General features: G+C 36.0%; 1 protein-coding gene and 1 long non-coding RNA gene across 7 annotated transcripts in view; one reads left to right on the top strand and one right to left on the bottom strand.

Annotated features, from left to right (window-relative positions):
* LOC138691582 (uncharacterized) overlaps positions 1-26130 on the bottom strand; it is a 110217-nt gene that overhangs the window by 57148 nt on the left and 26939 nt on the right. Inside the window, exon 3 of one of the 4 annotated variants that reach the window (XM_069813692.1) lies at positions 16058-16385. The exons of 2 other annotated variants lie outside the window; for them this stretch is intronic. In XM_069813692.1, coding sequence (XP_069669793.1) covers positions 16378-16385 — 8 coding nt within the window. In that variant the 3' untranslated portion in view covers positions 16058-16377. Of the gene's footprint in view, positions 1-16057; positions 16386-24354; positions 24784-26130 lie in introns of those variants that run through there. One more of the 4 variants, XM_069813693.1, reaches the window with a different exon arrangement.
* Positions 1-26130, top strand: part of LOC138691584 (uncharacterized) — a 56648-nt gene that overhangs the window by 6704 nt on the left and 23814 nt on the right. For all 3 annotated transcript variants that reach the window (XR_011329920.1, XR_011329919.1, XR_011329918.1), the window contains exons 2-3: positions 9960-10120; positions 17140-17337. This is a non-coding gene — a long non-coding RNA (uncharacterized lncRNA). The remainder of the gene's footprint in view (positions 1-9959; positions 10121-17139; positions 17338-26130) is intronic.

Raw genomic sequence — 26130 nt, 5'->3', positions numbered from 1 at the left:
TGAATACCATGTCACTATCCCGCTTTTAAGTTTATCCTGCTAAAAGTCCTGTGAAATATAATTTTAAGCAAAAATTCTATGATTCTCAGAGAAAATAAGTGGAGAGATAAACAACAGGAAATACTTGCAGCAGATAGACGGATGAAAAATCTAGGCTGAAGCCAGAAACTTTAAAACATAGACCTAATATGTTGATCACAAAGTATAATCTGAATTACATCTGTGTTCACTACTAAGATTTATTTTAAATCATCCGCCCTCAAGTGAGATTGACCATTGGGATCCGGAAATAACAAACATAAAAGATAAAGGGCAATGAAACGAGCAAAATAATGATTCGATTTGTACATTAAAACAAAAATTTACGTGTTAACATATAAATGATAGTGTAGTATTTGAAGAGAGGCCTTCAGAATTTCCATTACAATCTTCTGAACCTCATAAAAGGGAATTTTAAAGGATTTAACATGTAAATTTTGGTAAACAACCCCTCGCTCCAAATAGTAAGCCTGTAACATCCCAGTTGTAAAGCGAAATGCCGTATTTTTCACTGAGATATGGAAGACAAGGTAGATCTTTAGCTCGCTTGTCATCATTTATCTGCAGTGCTTGATTCATGTCTCGTTCAAAGCAAATCGTAGGGTCTAAGACCATCGCTTTCTGAGTTCTTCTATTCATGGCAATTATATCGACTCTTCTATGAGAACCATCTTCAGACACACAATGAATCTCCTCATGTACTTCCCATGCTCTGTTTCTTAGCAGGTTGGCAATTGCTGTACGGGCACGATGGTATCTCTTGTTATGCAGTAGCTCTCCCTTCTTACAGAACCCCAGTACTTCCTTCTTGGACACCATCAGTTGTAGAAAGCAATACATTCAAATCAGAAATATGTTGTTGCTTAGTATTTGCAGAAAAATAATTATGCTAAAGCAGCTACATTGTGTGCACGTATTTTTCCAAATTATGTTAGATAATAGCTAATAGTGAGCATAATAATAAATATATAATATCAATTTACACCTCCTCATAACAAAATTGATATATTTTACTATTGATTCGTTACCAGTTTTTGTTTATTGCAGTTTATTGAATAGCTATTAGTCTACATATTTGAAAATATGTAAGTTAAGTTTTGATTTTTTATAAGTAAGGTACAGGGTCTTAGCGATAGTGCAGGTATTTCTAATAAAAGCAATAAGAACACTAGTAAATTTCAAACATTTCATCAAAATGTGCAAAGTCTAGGTAACAAGAAAGAAAAACTTGAAATACTACTCACTGATAAATCTTTTGATTTTGATGTCTTATGTTTTACTGAGCATTCGTTAGACCAAGGTGATTTAGACCTCTATAAGTTTAATAATTTTACTCTTTTATCAAAATTCTGTAGGAAAAACAAAAAACATGGAGGCTCATGTGTATTTGTAAAACAGGTATAGAAGCAATACCATTTAGCCTACATTATTTGATAATGTTAATGTTGAAGAACATTTTGAAACTAGCATGGTGGAATTGTCGAGTTTGAAACGAATTATAATCTGTATATATAGGACTCCCAGCAGTAATATCAGATCCTTATTGATAAATTGGATTTAATAATTCATACTTTGCGAAATAGAAACAAAAATATTATAATCGTGGGTGATATAAATGTAGATTTTAAAAAATAATAATAATAATATTACTTGAAAATTACAACTAGTATTAAACACACATGGCTTAGAGGCAATAGTAAATGTGTCAACAAGAATAGGAAGCAGCAGCCAGTCAGCAGTTGGTCAAATAATACTAAACAAGGATTTGTGGAACTACAGTTCTAATGTAATAACAACTGGGTTCTACGATCATGAAGCTCAAATCTTGCAGTTACATCTAGAAGATAGGAATAAAAATAACTATAATAGTTCTGCATTAAGTTAATTTTTTTAATCTTGAGGTTGTGTTTAGGTAAAAGATAAGTTATCTATGTACCTGTCATTCGAATAAATAAATAAATAATAGTTCTGCTGTATACAAGAAAGTAAGATCCTTTAAGGAAGAAAATATTCAATATCTAAATCATCTACTTGAGAAAGAATCTTGGAACTCCATATTCAAACAAACACCAGTAAACCTTGCTTATGACGAATTCTTTAAAACATTCAATTATCATTATGAGACAGCATTGCCTGAAATTAATATCAAATTTACAGAGAATACAAAAAACTGGGTCACTACAGGGATAAGGGAATCCAGAAAGAGACTAAGATTTCTTAACAAAATATTAAAAGGGGGGAATGTCTCAAAAACGTTTAAATATTATTATTATTATTATTATTATTATCATTACAAGGAAATTTATAATAAAGTAATAAGTCAAGCCAAAAAACTGCACAATGATAAATTTATAAATTCAGCTGGGAACAAGTCAAAAGCTATGTGGAAAGTTATTGAAGATGAACTGGGACAAAATAGTAATGATATAAAAAATATCAAACTAAAATGTGATGTGGAGAAATATGTGACACCAATAAAACAGAAAACATATTTAACGATTATGTAGGTATTGCAGAAACTGTTCTGGATAACAGCACACAGATTAAAAACAATAATATAACAAAACACATTGTAATAGCATATTTCTAAATTCTACTAATGAAACAGAAATTATGGAAATTATTAAACGACTTGGGCGTAAAAGATCAGCTGGCATCGATGGGATTCCAGATTTTCTTATCAAAAGATGTTTCCTAAATATAGTTACTCCTATAACTGCCATTGTATATCTTTCACTGTCAACAAGCCAGTTCCCAGATAAGCTTAGTTTAAAGATGGCAAAAGTGAAACCCTGATATAAAAAAGGACCACAGATGGAAGTTCGAAATTATAGACCAATCTCCTTACTCTCTGTTTTTTCTAAGATAATTGAAAAGGTTATGCACAAGAGGCTTGTATCATTTTTAACCGAGCATAATATAATTGTTGAAAACCAACATGGATTTTGTAAGGGTAAATCAACTATTACGGCAACTATAAACTTTTTAAAAAGAGTATATGAATCTATTGACAAGAAACAAATAGGAATAGGATTATTTTTAAACCTCTCAAAAGCATTTGACCTAGTGGATCACACTATTTTGTTGGAAAAATTAAAAGCTATTGGAATTAGAGGCTTGGCACACAGTAGGTTTACTTCTTACCTGGAAAATCGTGAACAAAGGACAGAGATCACTTGTAAAGAAAATGGTAAAATAATAAATTATCTGTCTAAGAAAAAATGTATAGGTATGGTGTTTCACAGAGCTCAATTCTCGGACCAATTCTATTTTAGATATATATAAACGATTTAGAGTCATACATCAGCCATGAAGAACCAACTTTCTTTGCAGATGATACCAGTATCTTTTTATCAGGAAAAGATGTCAATACCATGCGTTTTCTTACAGAAAAGACTAGTGGAATGGTTTGAGAGAAACACACTGGTAATCAGTAAGTCGAAAACCATAGCTATTTCTTTTCATCATTCACAAAACAATTATTCTGAGTGGCCGGTCATAGAACATCAAAATGAAACAATTTAATATTCTTACAGTACAAAATTTCTTGGTATATAGCTAGATGAACATTTAAAATGGTCTGTACACCTTCAGGAACTAAGGAAGAAATTAAGTAAAATTTGCTTTGCCTTGCGATTACTAATAAGAGTATCATCTATTGAATCTGCTCGCACATTGCACTTTGCATGCTTTCACTCTATCCTAACGTATGGTATGATCTTTTGGGGTAATTCACCCAATGCAATCCAAATATTTAAACTACAAAAGAGAGCTATTAGAGCCATAATTCAAACTACTAGCTGCAGGCCATTCTTAAAATAATTACATACCTTGTCATTACCCTGTATTTATATTTATCAAACTTTAAATTTTATCAAATGTAATTTGTATAGCTTTCTCAAAAATTCAGACACAAACCAGCACAATACAAGAAATAAAGATAATATTTTTACTGAAAGTTTTAACACAACTCTATATAAAAACAGTTTCATTTATGCTGATCTTATGTATAATGACGTACAAAATTATTTTAAAGACATCTGCACATCAAAAATTTAAGAAAGCTCTTTACAAAATTTTAATCAAAAACTACTTTTACAGTATGAACGAATTTATTGAAAATTGGCATAACTGTATAGAAAAAGAATGCCTTACTTTAAAAATTTTACTTCCTCTTTTCCAGATCCTGACTTCGAGAAGGATGTCTTCTCATGAAAGACACATTGGTCGAAATTGTCTGTAGACCGCTAAATGAAATGCGATTTGTCTTGTAAAGTGTTATACCTGTTGTTGTGGTTGTTATTTGTTAATGTTGAAATTCATAGGATGAAAGAGTAATGGAACGGAGAAAAATTCTCTCCGGCGCCAGGATTTGAACCTGGGTTTTCAGCTCTACGTGCTGATGCTTTATCCACTAAGCCACACCGGATACAACCCCGGCGCTGGACAGAATCGTCTCAGATTAAGCTCCAACTCTTGGGGAGCCACTAGAGGGATCTAGTGGCCGCCCTCTGCACTACGTCATAGATGTCTATGAACATAGGACCGAAGTCCACACATGTGCTGAGGTGCACTCGTTATGAGTGACTAGTTGGCCGGGATCCGACGGAATAAGCGCCGTCTTAAATCACGAAGTGATTTACGCATATCATATATATATATATATATATTATTTTAATGTACCGAAGTACATATGATATTTCCATGCAGATATTCTGCGTCATCATACGATGAAAGAGTAATGGAACGGAGAAAAATTCTCTCCAGTGCGGCTTAGTGGATAAAGCATCAGCACGTAGAGCTGAAAACCCGGGTTCAAATCCCGGCGCCGGAGAGAATTTTTCTCCGTTCCATTACTCTTTCATCGTATGATGACGCAGAATATCTGCATGGAAATATCATATGTACTTCAGTACATTAAAATAACACATATATATGATATGCGTAAATCACTTAGTGATTTAAGACAGCGCTTATTCCGTTGGATCGTGGCCAACTAGTCACTCATAACGAGTGCACCTCAGCACATGTGTGGACTTCGGTCCTACGTTCATAGACATCTATGACGTAGTGCAGAGGGCGGCCACTAGAGGGAACCCAAGAGTTGGAGCTTAATCGGAGACGATTCTGTCCAGCGCCGGGGTTGTATCCGGTGTGGCTTAGTGGATAAAGCATCAGCACGTAGAGCTGAAAACCCGGGTTCAAAGCCCAGCGCCGGAGAGAATTTTTCTCCGTTCCATTACTCTTTCATCGTATGATGACGCAGAATATCTGCATGGAAATATCATATGTACTTCGGTACATTAAAATAATATATAAATGTTGAAATTGTTTATAATTAATGTTGAAATTATTTATAATTAATGTTGAAATTTCGTATGTTGTATTTTAATTCTGTTGTAGCATAGTAATTATGTGTCACTTTTGACATGTCCCATATCATATATGTGATCAGTTGGCTGCAGTAAATGAATATGTATATGAATATTAAAACTGATTACTGCTTTGATATGAAGTTCAGACATATGATGTGTAAGATAAATAGCAAAAGCCTAAGACAGTGCTTTACAAAACCACTTTTAGGAATGGGTCCTGCTTTTTGTGTCTAAAAACCTGGTCACCCTAGAAGCTTGTGTACAGTATAGGTAGCTATCACTCATCACTTCTTGTGTCACTGTTCTTGTTCTCATCACCTGTTGTGGCCTGAAGAACAAGAAGTATCTCTTCGATGTACTTGCTGATGGGCCTTACAGCTTGTGTACAGTATAGGTAGCTGTCACGCATCACTTCTTGTGTCACTGTTCTTGTTCTCATCACCTGTTGTGGCCTGAAGAACAAGAAGTATCTCTTCGATGTACTTGCTGATGGGCCTTACAGCTTGTGTACAGTATAGGTAGCTGTCACGCATCACTTCTTGTGTCACTGTTCTTGTTCTCATCACCTGTTGTGGCCTGAAGAACAAGAAGTATCTCTTCGATGTACTTGCTGATGGGCCTTACAGCTTGTGTACAGCATAGGTAGCTGTCACGCATCACTTCTTGTGTCACTGTTCTTGTTCTCATCACCTGTTGTGGCCTGAAGAACAAGAAGTATCTCTTCGATGTACTTGCTGATGGGCCTTACAGCTTGTGTACAGTATAGGTAGCTGTCACGCATCACTTCTTGTGTCACTGTTCTTGTTCTCATCACCTGTTGTGGCCTGAAGAACAAGAAGTATCTCTTCGATGTACTTGCTGATGGGCCTTACAGCTTCTTCTGTTGCACGCCACACACACGTAATTTAGTCTTTAAACACACACCTTCATCTCAAACAGCAGAAATAACTAAAATGCTCTCTCAATTAATATCACTCAATAAAAGAATTGTATTCCAATGGATACCTCCCATTGTGGAATCCTGGGAAACGAGAATGCAGATGCTTTAGCGAAGAAGGGCACCACTGCTACTTACAGACCTGTTACTAAATCTACGTTTTACTCTGTGAAAAGATTTATTAAATCTACATACTTAGACTTTAACAAACAAAATTTGGTAACACAATCTCAAGGGAAAAAATGGAACTCTCTGCATCAAAATCCACAGTTAATTCCCGATTTACCACGCAAATCGTCTGTAGCTGCATTTAGATTGGCAACAGGCCATGATTGTTTGGCCAAACACCTGCATAGAATTGGAATATATCAGTCCCCTAACTGTCCATTGTGCAACTCAAACCAAGAAATGGATTCGGAACACCTCAAAATCTGTGCTTCAGTGGCTGGCCATGATTATATCTTTGAAAAATATTGGAGTGCAGGAGGTCAAATGACTTTATTGTCAAACGCCTGGCATTAGAAAACAACAACAACATAATTTTGACTCCAACTTTCAAACCACAGGAATAACACATTACAGTTTTTCCCAGTGCTGTGTTGAGCAAATAGATGTAGAAGATTTCGATTGTTCTGAAAAATGTCATCAATAGATCTGTTTTGCTGCATGTATAACCACCAAATTTAGTGAGTGATTGCTACAATTTACAAACATTGCCGAGTTACCTCCTTAATTCTTTGACTAACACCACTTCTATGTCAGCATTATTGTAGCAGTGGGATCAATAATCCCATATATCCACTTATAGCTTGCTTCAACCAAGCTCTCCTCATACTTCTGATTTATTTCAATGAAGCCAAGGAAAGACTCTCCAACAAATAGACTACTGTTTTTTTTTTTCAAAATCAATTTCCATGTAGCCTATCTCAGACAATTGCTCTCGATATGCTTGATCAGGACTCGAGTAAAACATTAACTTGACTTCTTGTATGTTTCTTAGTAACCTCTGCCAACGTTGATTGCCATTAGGTGGATGAATTCATTCTGAACCCTTGGTGAAAGCTAAGATGTTGATTCAGGATGTTTTTCTGTTAGAACTAGCTGTTGTTTCATGACAGAATCAAAGAGGTCAGGAAATTACTCATTAAAAAGCCATCAGGCATCTGAAGTGCTTTGCAGAGGTAAGTTTTGTGTGTGCTACAGGGAATTTTACACATTGGACTCTCCTCAAGATTTCACGCCACTTTTTCAAAGTACTTGAACAAAATTGGAGTTATTTCTTCATCACTTCGTCCAGTGTGCAGTCTTCAGGAAGAAATGGGTCAGAATCATTTTCAAAGATGCCCAGTCCTTTCCTCTAAACCCACTTTGTGTGGAAAATATTGGAGAAGAAGAGAGTTAATCAATGGCTTCACTGCTAAAATTAACAACACATTTCTGCGGAAAATTCATTAAAGTAATGGAGAGGAATTCAAAATCAGTACCATTACTGCTACAAAAGCTATTACAATTGAAGAGTTTTTTGAAAAAAAATCATACTCCAAAAAAATACAAATGTCAGATATTAAGCATACGGCAAGTGTATTGTAGCGCCATCTACAGAATTAGTTGTTAGGGGGGAAAAAACACCATAAGCCTATGTTGTAACAGTGGAAATTTTCACTGGTTTTCATAAAACAACCATAGCCCAAAGAATTTTTTTGTGTGTGAAATCAGTCATTGTCCAGCCATGACGATTCTAGCATTTACAAACATCCCTTGTGGTCACTGATTGAGAAGAAACTGCCTTCTGAAGGATGCACTGAAAGAAATTGTGAACGGGAGAAAAGTTCTGGGCAGAAGAAGATATTACATGATAGACATTAAGATATGTGGATCATATGCAGAGACTAAGAGGAAGGCAGAAAATAGAAAAGACTAGAAAAGCTGGGTTTGCAGTGAAAGACCTGCCCCTGGGCAGAACACTATGAATGAATGAATCACCTTGAAATATCAATTCAATTTTAAACTGTAGTAGATTCGCTGCAAAAACCACCTCAGAGAAAAATACTTTGGCACGTGAATTGTTGTATTAGTTATGGTCGTTATGGAGTACTGTATTGTATTGTATTTATCAACATTCCATGTATTCGTACATTGCTTCACAGCTAGAATATGGAACAAGTAAAAAAGCTTAACACTACTATAAAGTCTTAATTCATAGTTACAGTCTAGTGGAAATATATACAGAAGAGTTTTACAATATAGTGTACTAGTACAATACAAAGTTTTAATATCAATTTCATGAAGCGTTGTTGAATGTCATGAATTCACCTACAGAATAGAAGGCGTGAGAAATTAGGTACTTCTTTAATTTGGCTCTAAATAATCTTATGTTTTGAGTTTCATTTTTATATCGATAGGGAGGCTATTAAAAATTTTTATACATCTTGATTATTTTAAAAATTTTTACTGCCATATAACACACTCCTTTTTGAAAGCACGATAGACTTGCCGATGGAGTATGAAAGTCATCTTTAGGTGCAGAAGTAATGCCATGGAAGAAATGTAAGCAAGTAAAGAAACAGGAATAAAGAAAAAGAAGATTAAAGGGGAGGCACACTTCAGCCACAACAGAGTATTTTTTCCTAAAACAACCATTGTCCACAGTTACCTATATTTACTCATGTATTTCTATGAGACAATTTACATTATAAAATATGTACTTCAGTTTTCCCAAGTTTTTATAACACCTTAAGAAGTGGCATGATGAATTTTAACAAGACCTTGAAGTGTCAGCAACACTCCTACCAGATAGTTTCTTGTTTCTCCTGAAAATGTATGTTTTTGGACTCTTGTTGTTTAGTCAACTGTCCAAAGACAGGTCTGAACCTCACAAGTGATACCAAGAAGGCACTATTTATGAGGCAAGTAAGCCAGGAGATAATGGGGTTGGGTGACCAGTTTATTTCCCCTCCATTGCATACATCACTGACTAGCTACATATTACACTAGTCAGACTTCAGATGCATACAAACAATTTTGTTCTTCCTCTGACGCATATCAAGTGAGATGTACTGTCTGACAATAGATGTACATATCAGCCAGAACCTCAACCAATACTATGGTTGTTCTTTGAAAAAAACCCTTCAATTAATCATTACTCTTTTTTATCTTTTCACTTGCATTAGGCCTGTTTGTTATGTATTTGTGTTTGAGCAGTGTCATTTCTTTGTATTGGAAAAAAAAAAATGTCCTCAGGTCAGTTACATGTATAATATTTGGATACCAAGTCACAATTCTTATAAGACATAATTGGAATACATAATTTTTGTAGCATTTTGATTCGATTAGACTCTTTAAACTTCATGATTACTGGTTCACAAGATTAACGTTTTTTTTCCTTGCATCCTTAATTTAACTTTTTTCTTTCTTTGCATCCTTAATTTTAAGTGTAAACTAAAATGCTGTTCAATTTGGACCATCCCTATACAAGCATTATAATTCTTAGCTATACATACTGATACTGAATAAAACTTTCTGGAATTACATAATTTTTCATAATTAGCAGCAGCAGCAGCATTCACTGATAGGCTTATATTATGCATAATGTGAACTTGTCATTCCAGTTTGAATGCCTGTGCTACTGCAATAAAACTCATAGTGAAGTCGGGCAAGCAAACTTCGGAAGTTTGAAGATTTGTGTACAATAGCAACATACAGTTTCAGAGGAGAGCATTAGCCATTTTGCCATAACCACCAAGACAGCAGATGGTCAGTGTGCGTACAGGTAACTTATATGAATCATGATAATGTCACATGTTATTATTTGTTAATGGCATGAATGATTGACATACTTGTATAATTTTTTTCTCATAGTTTTCGATATAGAAGAGGATAGATCATATTATTCACAAGTACATAGTTACCGCATTATTGTTACCTGATTTATATAAAAGAAAAAGGAATTAGTCTGGAAGTTTTAGTACAGTGAAACCACTACAAGGCGGAAGTGCCATGGTCCTCATTTTTTTTGTTGTTGTGAACATGTTTTCGTATTATTCAGATATGAAGTTAAAATGAAATATTTTGTCACATAATTGAAAAACAAAATGACATGCCACAAACTGCAATAAGTACAAAATATTCTGTTTAAGAATTTACTTACAAATGGCTTTTAACATTTAGAAGCCGCAAGACCTATACCACTATTGCACGCACATTTCTAACTCTTAAGCAGGAGTTCGTATACCTGCATAACCAGGTAAATTAGTGTCGGGTTCGTTAGCCGAGCGGTTTAAGGTGCACAAGCTATGTACGGCCAGCATATCGTGCCTAAGATCACAGGTTCGCGTCCTAATCACTGCAGTCAATTGAGTCTGTGGTAAAGGATGGGGAGGACCCATGTAAAACAGTCAGTGTTATGGTACGCATACGGAGTTTCAGTTGACTGCAGTTGAAATGATTTTGCTCCTTTTGGGGGGGGGGGGGATTTTTAAATTATTGTAATCAAATGCAATGTCCTTAATGTTGTATGAAATTAAAGAATATCAACGTATTTTATATATCATATACAATTTATAACATAATTTATAAAATATATAGAACATAGAAATATCTCCCATGAAATTTCTCATTCTGCTTTCAATGAACACATATCCAATAATCAACATTACTTTACAGACATTAACTCAGACATGGAAATTTTACGTATGAATAGGAAAGGTAAATTATTAAATATTCTGGAGTCTATTGAAATATACAAAGACAAATTCATTCATTCTCATAATTTGAATGAAAAAGCAATTTATGAAAAAAACATTCTCTTTGGCCTTTTACTTCCGATTTGAATAGTAAAAGACTAACTTAGTATTAGTCTGTCCTTCCCTCAAGCCAAGCAACAACACGGTTCGATCACCTGAACCACACCGGTGAGTCATTCATCCAAGTCGCAATTTTGTCCATTTTCCTTTTATTTTTATTTTTTAAATATGATCTGTATAAACTTTTTATCAGAAGAATGTACATATATTATAAGATTTTAACTTTTTAACATGTCAGTTCTATTATCACATTTTTACTCAATCTCATACATTATTATAATTTCTTATATCATTTTCAAATGTTATATGCATATATAGAAGACATAACAGTATTGCTTATTTAGAAGTCAATTATACTTTATATTTTTAACTTTTCTAATCAGTGAAAGACTTTTATAAAGTATCACAATTTATGATATCTTCTATTTTTCCATTTGTCACTTTTTAATTTTTGAAATATAACTAAACAAGAGATGAATTATAATTGCTTTCGTTTTGCAGTCGTGGTAATTAATCACTGAAGATGGAGAAGCATCTCCGAAACATGTCTGACCATAACTAACATCTTTAATAATTTTATTGTACTTATTAGTGTTCATACAACTGAAAGATATCACCTTTAATGTATTTTATATAATATCATGTCATGATCATAATACTAGCTATACCACTATAATGGTAGCTCGGCTCTTAAAGGTTAAGGAACCCGGAGGTTCATTGCCGCCCTCACATAAGCCCACTATTGGTCCCTATCCTGAGCAAGATTAATTCAGTCTCCACAATCATAATTTCACCTCCCTCAAATTCATTTTAATATTATCCTCTCATCAATGTCTCGGCCTTCCCAAAGGTCTTTTTCTCTCCGGCCTCCCAACTAACACTCTATATGCATTTCTGAATTCATCCATACATGCTACATGCCCTGCCCATCTCAAACATCTGGATTTAATGTTCCTAATTATGTCAGGTGAAGAATAAAATGCGTGCAGTTGTGCGTTGTGTAACTTTGTCCATTCTTCTGTAACTTCATCTCTCTTTGCTCTAAATATTTCCCTAAGCACCTTATTCTCAAGCACCCTTAACCTCTGTTCCTCTCTCAAAGTGAGAGTCCAAGCTTATTTTGGGGTTTCGTAACAAGCTGTTTTTTATTGGTGATGGTTTGTTAGCCAACCTCCAAGCTGGAGGACCAAACCATATCTGGAGGTCATCTCCTCTATCCGCAACCTGAGGACGCACCATACAGTGGTGATAGAGACCCACAATACAGGGATTCTGTTTAACAACACTCACATTAAATCAGCTTTCTATTACTTACTCCATTGGTGAATCATCTTAATAAGGTCACTTTCTGCATTAATGTTTCTGGTACTCACTTATTAAACACTCCACTGTAAGGCTGTACTGTGTACATTTGTACATCACTCACTTCCCTACACATCTGCTTCGAAACAGTTTTGTGCCTCAAAATTAAGCTTTTGGATATATTCCACAACATTTTGGAACTACATACAGGTCAGAGCAAATAAGTAAGACCAGAGGGGTCGCCTACTCTGTTTGGCTCATTACGCAGGCTAATCTGTTGCATTCTGCTGCTGTTTCTGATAACATCAATGTTTAGTTTACATACAGGGCAGACGTCTTGCTTTTGTATCTTCTCCTCAGATGGTGGGGACTGCTGGGTGCTTATGTCTGACATAGTTGATCAATATGCTCTTCGTCTGCAGAATGTTAAATCCACTATCACTTGTAAGCTCTTCCTTTCTTACAGCCCTTTGGCCGTGCACAGTTAGTATGGCATTGCCTTGGTGTTCTTGTTTTGGTGGAATAAGGTTTCTTAGTCGTATTTAGCACAAACTGTCGCGTATTAACACTCACTAACACTTACTGCACGACCTCCCTGAATATAGCCTACACTCTTGATTTACATAACTGAACCTTCCTAAGTCACAGTTTTTTTTTATACCCTCACATAGACTGCACTCACACATTCTGTGACATGATACAAATGTTGAGTGTATTAAAATCATTCAAACAGCATAGCAATAATAAATTATGTCTCTTTACTTCCATGAAACATAATGACTTGAAATATGCTTGATTTTAATTGTTGAATATACCTCTTGTGTTGTGATAATGTTAATTTTATTGTTTGTGTGCATTGAAACAGCCGGAAGTGAAATATTCTAAAATTTTTATAGGAGTTCACTTGTTTTGAATCTCTGTTTTGTTTTATATATTCGATTTCTGTTATCAGTGTTCACGATTGCTCTTTGAGATAATTTTACAAGAACACTCTGAGTAGAGAGACAGTGTTGGCAGTAATATAATTATACTGTACATTTGGGATGCCCAATTGAGTTCAGGTCATTCAAATGGCTTGTGTACACTCCCATCCCCCTATAGGTTTGCAGCTCACCAAGTAGTACAGCTGTCAACAGAGTTTTCCTGTTAATTATTTTAAGTTAATTCAAGTCTCATATGTCCAGCTTCCTCCAAATACAAACTCAGAAAATTAGTTTATGCCAACTAATACATCTCCTCTGGTTGCATTATTTTTATTATAAATATAACTATAAATTAAATAAATGTGATGCAACAACCCATGGAGGGCCAAGGCTTATGGTCAATTAGCTGGACTGCTGGCCTCATGCCCACATGCCACAGTAAAGGTGAATAGTCATCCAACCAGTACGGGTGTGACGGCAGAATGGTGATCCCCCAACCATTATAGCTGAATTTAACTGCATAAATATAACTAAAACCAAATAATGTATTTGAAATACGAGGCGCATCCAGAAAGTAAGTTTCCCTATTTAAAAAAAAAAAAGAACACTTTCAGGAAAACATTTATTGGCAACAGGTACAGCAATGTTTCAGCTATTTTTCAACATAGCCACCATAAGAATTGAGACACTTGTCGTATTCTGGGATCAACTTTTGTATCCCTCTGTCGTAGAACTCTGCCGCCTGTGAATAGAACCAGCGTGTGACAGACATCTTCAGCTCTTCGTCATTGCCAAAATGCTCACCGGAGGACAGGAATTTCTTGAGGTGCAAGAAAACGTGAAAATCGCTGGGAGCAAGATCAGGACTGTAGGGTGGATGATCAAATAACTCCCAGCCAAATTCCGTCAAAACAGCTGCTGTACGCCGAGCCGTATGTGGACGAGCATTGTCATGGAGGAGCACAACACCTGCAGTAAGCATTCCACGCCTCTTGTTTTGAATGGCACGTCGCAATTTTCGCAGTGTTTCACAGTAACGGTCAGCGTTCACTGGAAGGAAGTCAATGAGCAGAATGCCCTTCCTGTCCCAGAACACCGTGCACATCACTTTCCGTACCGACAGCATCTGTTTGAATTTCGTCCTGACCGGAGATCCACTATGCCGCCAATGCATTGACTGCTGCTTGGTTTCTGGGGTGAAGTGCGAAATCCAAGTCTCATTACCCGTGACGATCCTGTCGAGGAACTCGTCGCCATCATCGTGATACCATTGCAGAAATGTCAGTGCTGCTCCTAAGCATTGCATTTTGTGTTCGGGTGTCAGGTTTTTCGGCACCCACCTGGCACACACTTTTTTGAACAGCAGGTGCTTAGTGACAATCTCATGCAACAAGGATCGCGATATCTGCGGAATATGGCTGCTCAGCTCCGTAATCGTGAAGCGACGGTTCTCCATGATGCACTGCCGCACCAGCTCAACATGATCATCATTGATGAGGGACGGTCGCCCACTGCGCTCTTCATCATGGACACTTTGACGACCTTCGAAAAACTGCCTACACCAGTGACGCACCATCTGCTTACTCATGATGTTCGGCCCATAGACCTGACAGAGCTGCCGATGAATTTCAATTGGTACAATGCTTTGTGCATTAAAGAACTTTATCACCGACCAAACCTCGCAGGCGGTGGGAGAAGGAATAAGAGCTTCAATTTCGGACCACTGCTGCCATGCTACTGGCACCAGGCGGGACCTGTCCGGCTGGCATATGATTGATACGTCATAGATCTGTTATGCATGCGCAATTGACACGGCTAATTACGTTTACTTTCAAGGGGAAAAAATCGGGAAACTTATTTTCTGGATGCGCCTCGTAAGTGTTCCGAAGTAGAGACTTCTTACTCATATCTTAGCAGCTCAGGTGGTATGGCACATAGTAATTGATAAAACATGTTCATGTAATCAGTTTTGTTAATTCAGATTTCATTTTAAACATTAAGTATTCGATTACTAAGACATGATGAAGTCGTCTCATTGTCATATTGCTACTCTCTTTTTTTGGCTAACAAATTATGATAATAGTGATTTCATTACTTTTCAGTTTAGTACAGTTTTTTTGTTGTTGCAAGAAATAGTCTGGTAAATAACTGGTTTTTCTAGTTCAGTGTTTGGGTTATCTCAGGTTCATGGATTCAACTCTGATTGAGAGCAGTGTTGATAGGAATACTGTGCTTCATTAGGAAGGAAGTGTCAGGGAGTGCAAAAGTACCCTAATCCAAGAAAATGAATAGATGCAAGAAGAGCTTGCTGCTATGAACCACCTAATGCCGATTACAGGGCGCATTCGAAAGCATGGTCTTGAGCTGTTCGTATTGTGCAGAGCGGGTAGAAGCCAACGCGAGCATTAAATATTCTGTGTTTTACATAGTTACGATCGCGTTTTATCCCCAGGAGAGACCCGGTACTCTATTTGATAGATGACTAAGTCAACCTTGTGGCTGTTCTGGAATTCTGTCGTATGATTTCATTCCTGTTCTTTGGTATAGATTTTGTACTTCAACATGTAGGCTCTAATTTTATGTAATTAACGCCAGTTTAGCACTAAAGGAGCCTCTATTGTGACATATAATTAATGTAACTTCTAACTAGAAACCACAGAACAGCAGGAGAGAGAGAGAGAGAGAGAGAGAGAATTTTTTTATAAGGAACTTTATTAAACATGTTCCATTACAGTTTGTAATACTACACGTTCTGGTTTACATCAATATTGCATGGCGAGAGAGAGACAGAGGGGGGGTAGATTTTTTTTTCAACCATGTTGTGTTATTAGTTACTCTGCAACAAGGTTCACGTTACATTACATGCGTTGTGATAAATGTCATCAAGCCAAGCCGATGTTGCTGATAGTTTGTGCAGCTCTCTACTGCTCGCCAAGCAAGTTCCTTGCTGCACTAAATTTGTCCCTGTGGTTTGCATCTTGATTGAGACTGCAGCTGTCTCATGGGGCTGCAAAACAGAACAGAAATAAGCTTCTAAAGGACTGCAGTGTTTAAAGAAGTTAAAAGCAATCTTCTCTCCCACAATCGTCTTTAAACTTTGGCTCAGTCATCCAGATTCGTCAGACATAATGAGTAGTTGACTACCTGTCTGCTCTGAAGATGGAACCTTATGTAGTTCTGAAATGGAAATGTCAAGTTCCAGGACACGGTGAATACCCAGGTGCCTAATTCTGACCTCCTCTCCCATTGTAAGTGAATTAAATTTGGATTTACACTTAAATTGTAGTATTTATGTAAAGTACAGCATTCTAAATAGCTACAGCATTAATTTTCCATTCAGGAATTTTCAGATTTAAATTTTACCAAGTCCAAGCGAAATTGGTTGGTGGCTTATTCTTTTGTGCTGAGTACTAAACAGTGAATTTGTAATTTGTGGTCTCTTTCTCCTGAATTGTTATCATACAGTATGTAAAGACATTTTGTTTTCAAGTTGAGAACAGAGTAATAGAGATTAATTTATGAACGAAAAACTTTTTTTTTGTACATACAGTAAATAGCTTTTTTTGGTACATAAAGTAAATATATTGCGTGAGTCAACTGCTTTATTTCTTAATCACATGATAGTCACATTCAAAATTTTTGCCACCTAAAAGTCTGTTGCCTTTAGCTGAGATCGAACTCCTATTTATTTTCTCTAGTGCTGCAGCATCAGTAATGAATGCACAAATTGTAACAAATTGATGTTTATAACATGTTGGCAGTATTGAAGAAGTCCTTTGAGCAGATGTACGTCCCACAAGAACGTCAGCCATTCATATATATGAGTCTGGAGTTGGACCCTAGAAATGTCCACCCAGCCAAACATGAAGTGCACTTTCTACACGAAGAGTCCGTTATTGATAAAGTGACAAGTGCAGTGGAGTCCAAGCTGTTGGGCTGCAAGGAAATTCTATACACAGGTAAGTCATGGAAAGCAGTAAATTGTAGCACAATGAGAAAATTACGTGCACGGATAAGTGACCTAGAACAGTGGATTGTAATACAAATGAATGCTATATAAAGTTCAGTTATCAGGAGCCGTTGATTGCAGTACAGTACATCAAAGCTTTCCACAGAGATAAGTAATCAGGAATAGTTGACTGTAACATATTGAGAAAGTTCCGCACATGGCTAAGTGATCAGGAACAGTGAACTGTGGTGTAATCAAATAAATACTTGAATTCCTGATTGTAAGTCACATTTTGGTTGAAAATAAGTGGAGCATTGTAATGACTAGCTCACACAGAGATACATCCATCTGAGCAGAAAAACAACCGAAGTGACAGTTAATACTGTGAAGCAAAAGGCATCACTATTCATCTGAAGTGCAGGATTCCAGTTGTTTTTGCAATAAACAGGAAACAGTTGGCACTACTGCAGAACAGTTGTTGACTGCTCTTTATGCCGGGTACAGTACTGTACACGTCCAGCTGCATGTGTGTTCACTGGTGTTTATAGCCAGAAAAGAACAAAACATTCTTTGCAATGTAGAAGAAATGTTGAAAAGGCCAGAATTCATGGTGGAGAACATATTAACGACAGTGGTAAGAATGCCCCTAAAAAGTGACTAGTGAAGACTGCAAATGCCAGAAAGAGTGTTTTAACCTGACAACATGGTATTTAAAAGTCCCTGCACTAAGCGCTAAAGTGGTATTTAAATGCTCTAGTAGAATGGAATTTACATTACTTCACTCCTTTATTTCAGTTTTCGAAATGGTTAAACATAATATAACCATATGACAGTAAAAAACATACTCTCTGCAATACAAATTAAAAAACCACATATTCATATCTGAAATTGGTTATGAACTATGACCGGTTTTGTGCAGTCATGCATGATATGTACACGTGTACTCATATATAAAATCACTTCAGAACTAACCTAGAGAGCTGCGTATATGCGTATGGCAAATAGGTCTGAGGGATTAAGAAATTGGTCAATATGACAATTGAATGCCTAATATTGCTAGCAAGGATCAGCAAGACTGGTTCTTACAAGGTATATGTGCCAGTGATATAAAACGACACGGGACGAGCAATGAGAAGAAACCTAATAGAGTGAAATCTTTCAAGTATTACATCAGGTTGGAAGTACAAAAATTGAGGTATGTAGAAAAGCCTTCTTTATTATTTGAAGAGTGGAAATGGCAAAAGTTCTAAGTGCCATTCAGAAAACTTCACAGGAGACAATAAAAACTTCTCAATTTCTGAACTTATTGCTTTGTGTTCAAAATAGACACATGTTTGTACAGGATACATGTTAGTATAAGACTTAAATACACTTCCTTGATAATTGGAATGTAGTATAAAATATAAAAAAAATGAAACTTATAGAATATTCTAATATTCATAGTGTTTATTTTATTTTTAGTAGGTTATTTTACGACGCTTTATCAACAGCTTAGGTTATTTAGCATCTGAATGAGATGAAGGTGATAATGCCGGTGAAATGAGTCCAGGGTCCAGCACCGAAAGTTACCCAGCATTTGCTCATGTTGGGTTGAGGGAAAACCCCAGGAAAAAACCTCAACCAGGTAACTTGCCCCGACCGGAAATCGAACCCGGGCCACCTGGTTTCGTGGCCAGACGTGCTAACCGTTACTTCACAGGTGTGGACATTCATAGTGTTCGAAATGCCATGTTTTGTAGATAGGTATTACAACATGTACATCACAAAGGGTTGATAATGTAAGATCATGTAGACTAAAAAAAAAAAAGTCTTATTATAGTTCCAGGATTACTGTTCCAATACTCAGTCTCTGCAAAGTTCTTCATAATAAATAACTTTTGCATAGTCTGGTAGAAACGATATCATGTTTTTCAGATCTGGTATGTTAGCAACTGGTAACATAAGTTGTGGGAGTACATGCAGGAAAGTGTCTCTTATCTTAGTAGGACTTTTCCTTTCCTCATAATGTTCATCACCTTCCACTTTAGGTTTCTGAGAGTTTTCTTGGTAAGAAGCTTTCCTGGTAACTATTTGGTTACATGAATCATATTTAATTTTGAGATCTCACATTTTGAGGTCGTAATGACAGAATCTGCAGCATATTTTAGGTCAGATTCAATCGTCATGACATTGAAGATGTCGAGCAGTTTCCACAACATGATGCAAATCTCTTGGAATGCATGCCTTGCAGATTCAATAAGACCAAAATCACGGTCACAGGTCAAGGGCAGGTCTTTCACTGCAAGCTCAGCATTCTCCAGTCTTTCCTATTTTCAGCCTTCCTCTTTGTCTCCACATATGATCCATATATCTTATTGTTGTCTATCATCTGATATCTTCTTCTGTCCTGAACTCTTCTTCCGTTCACCATCCCTTCCAGTGCATCCTTCAATAGGCAGTTTCTTCTCAACCAGTGACCCAGCCAATTCCTTTTCCTCTTTCTGATCAGTTTCAGAATCATTCTTTCTTCTTGCAGTCTTTCCAACACAGCTTCGTTTCTTACTCTGTCCATTTCACACGCTCCATCCTTCTCCATATCCACATTTCAAATGCTTCTCTTCGCTTCGTTGTAATGTCCATGTTTCTGTTATGATGTACCAAAAACATAATAAGGAAAGCCATTACGCGATTTTTGTTTTGACCTGCGCAATTATCAGACTAAATGGCTAATTTCCTCTTGTTCAAATACCCTCCTTCATTTATTAATTTCAATAAGCACAATGCAACTTCACGAGAGCCAATGCTCTCATCCCACATGCACATAACACGATCATGAGAATCTGCAACATGTAAGCCTAAATCATAACAGTTGAGCTTCTGCTATAAAACATGTTGCTGTGGGTAAGGCTTGGAACTAGCAACACTTGCTGAAGATCAGCTGACACTACTGTGGTAAACGTGCATCATAACAGTCTCAAGTACTTCCTTACATTTTGTATGGCACTGATTCAATATGAAAAACTTATCAGATTACCAGGAAACAATTGGCATTCATACAGTCCTCTCTGTAGATTGAAAACTCAAAAAAGTTTCATATCCATTGTTCAAGAATTAAAAACAGAAAATCAATATCCCGAATTTAAAAGAAAACTTACAAATTAAACCAAACCCTTTAGCTCTATTAAATATAGAATATAATTTAAATTTAACAGAAGAAATACTGAAATCAGAAGTAAACACTGAAATACTGAAACAATTGTCTTTAGAGACAATTAATATTAGGTGCCCTCCACAAAACTGGCTTCATTTATACACCGACAGATCCTTGATCTCCAGAGAACAAGGTGCCGGTGCAGGTGTTAACGTGCTGTCTCTTCTCACTTTATAGATCTCTTGGATATGGAACAACAAGTTTTGATGGTGAAATCATTGTAATAAGTGAATATCTCAGGAATCTTCTATGCCACATCAATAAATTTAGGAATGTAGTTATATTGTCAGACTCCAAAGCAGCTATTCTATCAATCGTCTCTAAACACACACCTTCATCTCAAACAGCAGAAATAACTAAAATGCTCTCTCAATTAATATCACTCAATAAAAGAATTGTATTCCAATGGATACCATCCCATTGTGGAAACCTGGGAAACGAGAATGCGGATGCTTTAGTAAAGAAGGGCAGCACTGCTACTTACAGATCTGTGACTAAATCTATGTATTACTCTGTGAAGAGATTTATTAAATCTACATACTTAGACTTCAACAAACAAAATTTGATAACTCAATCCCAAGGGAAAAAATGGAACTCTCTGCATCAAAATCCACAGTTAATTCCCGATTTACCACGAAAATCGTCTGTAGCTGCATTTAGATTGGCAACAGGCCATGATTGTTTGGCCAAACACCTGCATAGAATTTGAATATATCAGTCCCCTAACTGCTCATTGTGGAACTCAAACCAAGAAATGGATTCGGAACACCTCAAAATCTGTGCTTCAGTGGCTGGTCATGATAATATCTTTGAAAAATATTGTAGTGCAAGAGGTCAAATGACTTTATTGTCAAGCGCCTGGCATTAGAAAACAACAACATTTTGTATGGCGTAAGTCTCGATACCTTTTCACATCACGGGACTGAGTCTGTTTTGACTGAAGAAATTTCACAAGGAAATCCATCACATGTTTTGCACATATCAGTTCTTAGCCGATGAAATGAAGCATTTGGAAACTCCTTATTGAAAACTTTATCATAGAACTTATGTAACTAATCACACTTCCTGGATACTTTTCTTTAAATGCCTGATGCATGCTCTTGATATTCAAATCCATACTCGGCTCGACAAATGCTTTCAACCATTTCTGAAAGCCTGGTACTGTGATCCAACTGCTGTATTGAGTGTCAAATACGCTTCCTTCTGGTGTGTCTTTGTCAATTGTGAAGCCATTCGTTTCCCTAGCATTGATCCAAAGCATCATTGTGATGTTTCTGCCACATTTACCAAACTTGCTTCTTGCCTTTAAGAGCCAAGACTTTCAAGTAACTTGAATACACTGAACTTACGCCAGTTTCGTCGCAGTTGAAAATTCTGCTTGGAGGGACGAATATTTTCCTATTAGTTCTTCTAGTTCGGCAAAAAAAGTATTCACTTGTTCCCTGTTAAAGCCTGGAGCTCTCTGCAGGCTTGTTAATTGAGCACAACACAAAGAAAATTCGGAATACTGCTTGATAAATCCACCATAAAACTTGTTTCCCACTATCTGCTTTGTTCTGTTGAATTGGTGTGGCAATTTTTTAAGTGCTCAGCAAGATTGTAGACTGGAGTAAGAAGTTCGATTATGTTCAGGATAGGAAACAATTGTCCAGTTGTTGAAGATATTTTCCAATTCATTGTCGAATGTTCTTTAAAGGATTTATTTAAATTCATTCTCCCCTCTTAAGGGCACAAACCCCAAACACGGTCTTGCTCTGCTGCTTCTCTCCCCACCAGTACTCTACTGACAGTCATTTTCCCTTTTTATATGCTGTCATCTTGAAAGCAAATGATGGCATTATTTTATGTGCTACAATAATTATTTTTCTGTTTGGTACTGGAAACACTGGTAGTGTCCAGTATTGGGACCATGTGGTAATTTAGAATAAAATGCAAAAAATTAAAATCTAAATGCTTTTGTCTAGTAAAATTTACGTCTCTTTCAGCTGTCTATCCCAGCAACGAATGCTAGTTTTGTGCAGTGGTTATTTGTTAAAAACAGACAGTGCTCACAACACACATGGGTTGCCATCCACAATGCACATTGCACTTTTGTTTGAACATCCATTTTCTATACAATCATTAAGATGGAATGGGTATTATTGCTGCATGTCATGGCTAGACTCTAGAATACAAATAACCAAACGTTCTAGCATTAGTGACCATTCCGAGTTGAGCTGGAGAAAAAACAAGCACTGATCAGTAGAGGGGGGGAAAAGGAGTGGTATGTGATTTGATTGTTAATTTGTTTTAATGTTATTACATTCCTTTCCTTACACCTTAATATAACACTGCGTAACAAATTTTAACTTTTTTTTTGTGCTGGGCATGTGATACATGTTTTCTCTATAATTTGAGGCTCCTGAATAAGAATATGACAATAAAAATAGTTGTTGGTTACGGTTTTCGAGAAATTTTCGAATTATATGTATTCAAAATACTGCTTTATATAATGACACTAAGGTCAAATATTCACTGTTCAGAAAATTACAGCTTTCTTTTTCTGCATTTTCTTTCATACTGGGCATCAGGTAAATCACGAGATAAAGTTCAACAATAGTCTGCAAGCATATTGGTACTCTACTGTCCTTGGTATCTTTTTTTCCATAGTTGAAATTTCTTGATGAAAGCGTCACCATGCTTATCACTGAAATCGCCACAATTCTTGGGGGGAAAAGTCAAGATGGAAGTGAAGGAAGTGAATTTTCAGGCACATGTTCCAACCCATAATTTCATACGCCAACAGTAAATTTTGCACTAGTTCTTTATAGTTCTCACTTCTACGGTTACTGAGAAAATTTCATACAACCTCCTTGAATGCAGTCCAGGTAGCTCTCTCTTTTCCTTCCAACAAAGATTCAGTGTGATTGTCCCTCATTATTTCTCTAATTTGTGGTCCATTGAAAACTCCCTCTTTTACTTTCGAGTCACTAGTAGCAGGAAATTTTTCCTGGATATGTTTAAATGCTTCATTTTATGATTCATCCCTTTAACAACATTCTTTATTAACCCTAACTTAATGTGTGAAGGGGATAAAATTACGGTATTTTACTTTGAGGTAGAAGGGGTTGATGTGTAATATTTTTCTTCCCTGGCTCTAGTTATCGTCGTTTTATTTTATAATGTTTATCTTGAGCGCAACTGTCCCATTCGCACAGAAAGCAGTAACATTTTTGTGTAGCCTATTTGAATTCCAAGAAGCAATATTACAATCTTCAAACCCGCACATATAAACCATTCGTAATTTGAATATTATCATTAAAGCACACTTTAAAGAAATACACGTCTTGCACAGAATACTAACACCACGGAAATCTCCTGGTAAACTGAAGCTATTTCATATAGCAAGTCTGTTTCTCCCCCTCCAAATGGAACTAAAAAGGGCAATAAAACAATTTCCACTTTTAGAAATCATTTTGACAAGGTGGTCTATTGCAAAATATAAATTACAGTAATGTCATTACAGCTCACAGTGAAAGAAATGGACATCTCAATTAAACTCAGGTAAACTCAAGCGAATTCATACTGTGAACCTGTTTCACACCCTCCAAATAGATTCGTAAAAGGGCAATAAAATAATTTCCATTTCTACAAGTGCTTCTAACATGTTTTCACATAATTGGTCATCACATTTGTAGAACAAAGTAGTTTCAGACGAAATATGGTGATTTTTTAAATAGAATGCATATAAAATTAATTATATTGTCGTCTCAAAAACCTGAACAGATGGAACATTTTGTGTGTTATTTTTTTAATTCGGGAGGTCTAAATTATTACATGATCAAATAGATACACCTTATGTGTGTGAAATATATGGTATGTGTCCTTGATGATCTACCATCGTTTACAAGATAATATATAAATTAAATTAAAAACACTTACTAATAATTAAAATCTATACTAATTTACATCTACAATAAAAGTCCCATTGTTTTATGTAACAACATGGTTATCTTGAAGTTGTTATCACGTGCAGTTCCTGTATTTATTAAAATGTTTTTGAGTTGCACTGTGTCGCACGTATTAAAATGTTAAAATTCTGTTTGTTATATATTAACACACCAAGGATTCATGTTGTTTCACTTACGCAAGTCGAAGCACTGTACCACGATGAAATGTTGCGTAATATCAGTTACATTGATGCTTGTTGTATTCCTTCGGTTTGCCAAGGTTGGATGTTACAAATTCATCATTGTCACCATACGATTTTCAGTTAAGCCTTTTATACTGCGAACATAAAATGTTGTTGTTACATGTGTGAATATACTGGAGTTTAAATGCATTGATTGAAAATATTAACTTACTTACATTGGTTGGACATTTTGTGTGCTCGACGTTTCTTATTTTAATGAATGTCTGGCGGAACCGGAAGTGATGTCGGGGTAGGAGGATGTGATGTAATATTATAGGATGATGTCCGATTTTTCGAGATTAATTTAAATAAATTGAATAATGGGTTATTGGGATTAACTATTTGTTCGTTTAAAAGGTGTTTTCCTTCGTTGAAATTCTTTGCAATATAAAATTGCTCTGCAATGTCTATTAAGGGGCTGTTAATAGCTTTTATAACTTTTAGTGTATCTTTTATATTACATAATTCATGTCCTTCTTCTATGAGGTGATGGGCATATTTCGACTTGTTTCTATTGTATTTAAAATCTGTAACGTATTCTTTATATCTTATTTTGAAATTATGGTGGGTTTGACCGATATATAGTTTGGTGCAGTTTTTACATTGCAATTGATATATACCACTATTTAAGAGGGGTTCATTATTATTGGTTCTATTGGGGATTATGTTATGAAGCTTGTTGTTGGTTTTGAATGCTATGTTGATATTTTATTTTTTTTTTTTTAATTATCGATTTGATTAGAAATTTTCCCGAAATAAGTCATGGTTTGCCATTTTTTGTTCGGTTTTGCATTTTCTGGTTCTAATGTAGTGTGTTTTTTCTTAAGTAATATGGCTTTTCTGTTTTTAAGTAGTTTCTGAATTAAGTGTTTTCCATAGCCATTTTCTTTTGCAAGGTTTTGAATATAATTCAATTCTTTTTTGTAGTTACTCTTGTTCATGGGTATCGTAAGTAAACGGTCAATAAGGTACCTAAATTTGCTGATTTTGTGTGTTGTGGGATGGGTGGAATTATTATCGATGGCATGTGTAGTAGCTGTTTGTTTTCTGTGTATATTGAAGTCTATTTTGGGAGGTTTTACAGTAATATTTAGGTCTAAAAATAGTATAGGTAGGCGTGGGGTAATTTTGATTGTGCTATGAAAGCCCCTTGGCTCTTGGTGTCCCTGAATGAAAATATGTCTAGCAGAGCTCACATTTGACGTGTAGCAGAAATTGCTTGTGAAGGTTATTGCAAGTCTCCATGGTGGTCAGCACGACACACAACTACTGCTAGACAACACTTTCCGTAGGCCATGCTTCGCAGAATTGCCCAGTGTTAGTATTAATTATTACTCATATTGTAAATTTCTGTACGTTACACTTTTTAATACTAATATTGGAATAATCTTATTCTCGCCTTTCTGTATTTGTTGTGCACACCAGAAAAGCATAGTTAAAAT

The sequence above is a fragment of the Periplaneta americana genome, chromosome 16, assembly GCF_040183065.1.
Source record: "Periplaneta americana isolate PAMFEO1 chromosome 16, P.americana_PAMFEO1_priV1, whole genome shotgun sequence".
Taxonomy (NCBI): domain Eukaryota; kingdom Metazoa; phylum Arthropoda; class Insecta; order Blattodea; family Blattidae; genus Periplaneta; species Periplaneta americana.
This window is presented reverse-complemented; position numbering and strand designations above follow the sequence as displayed.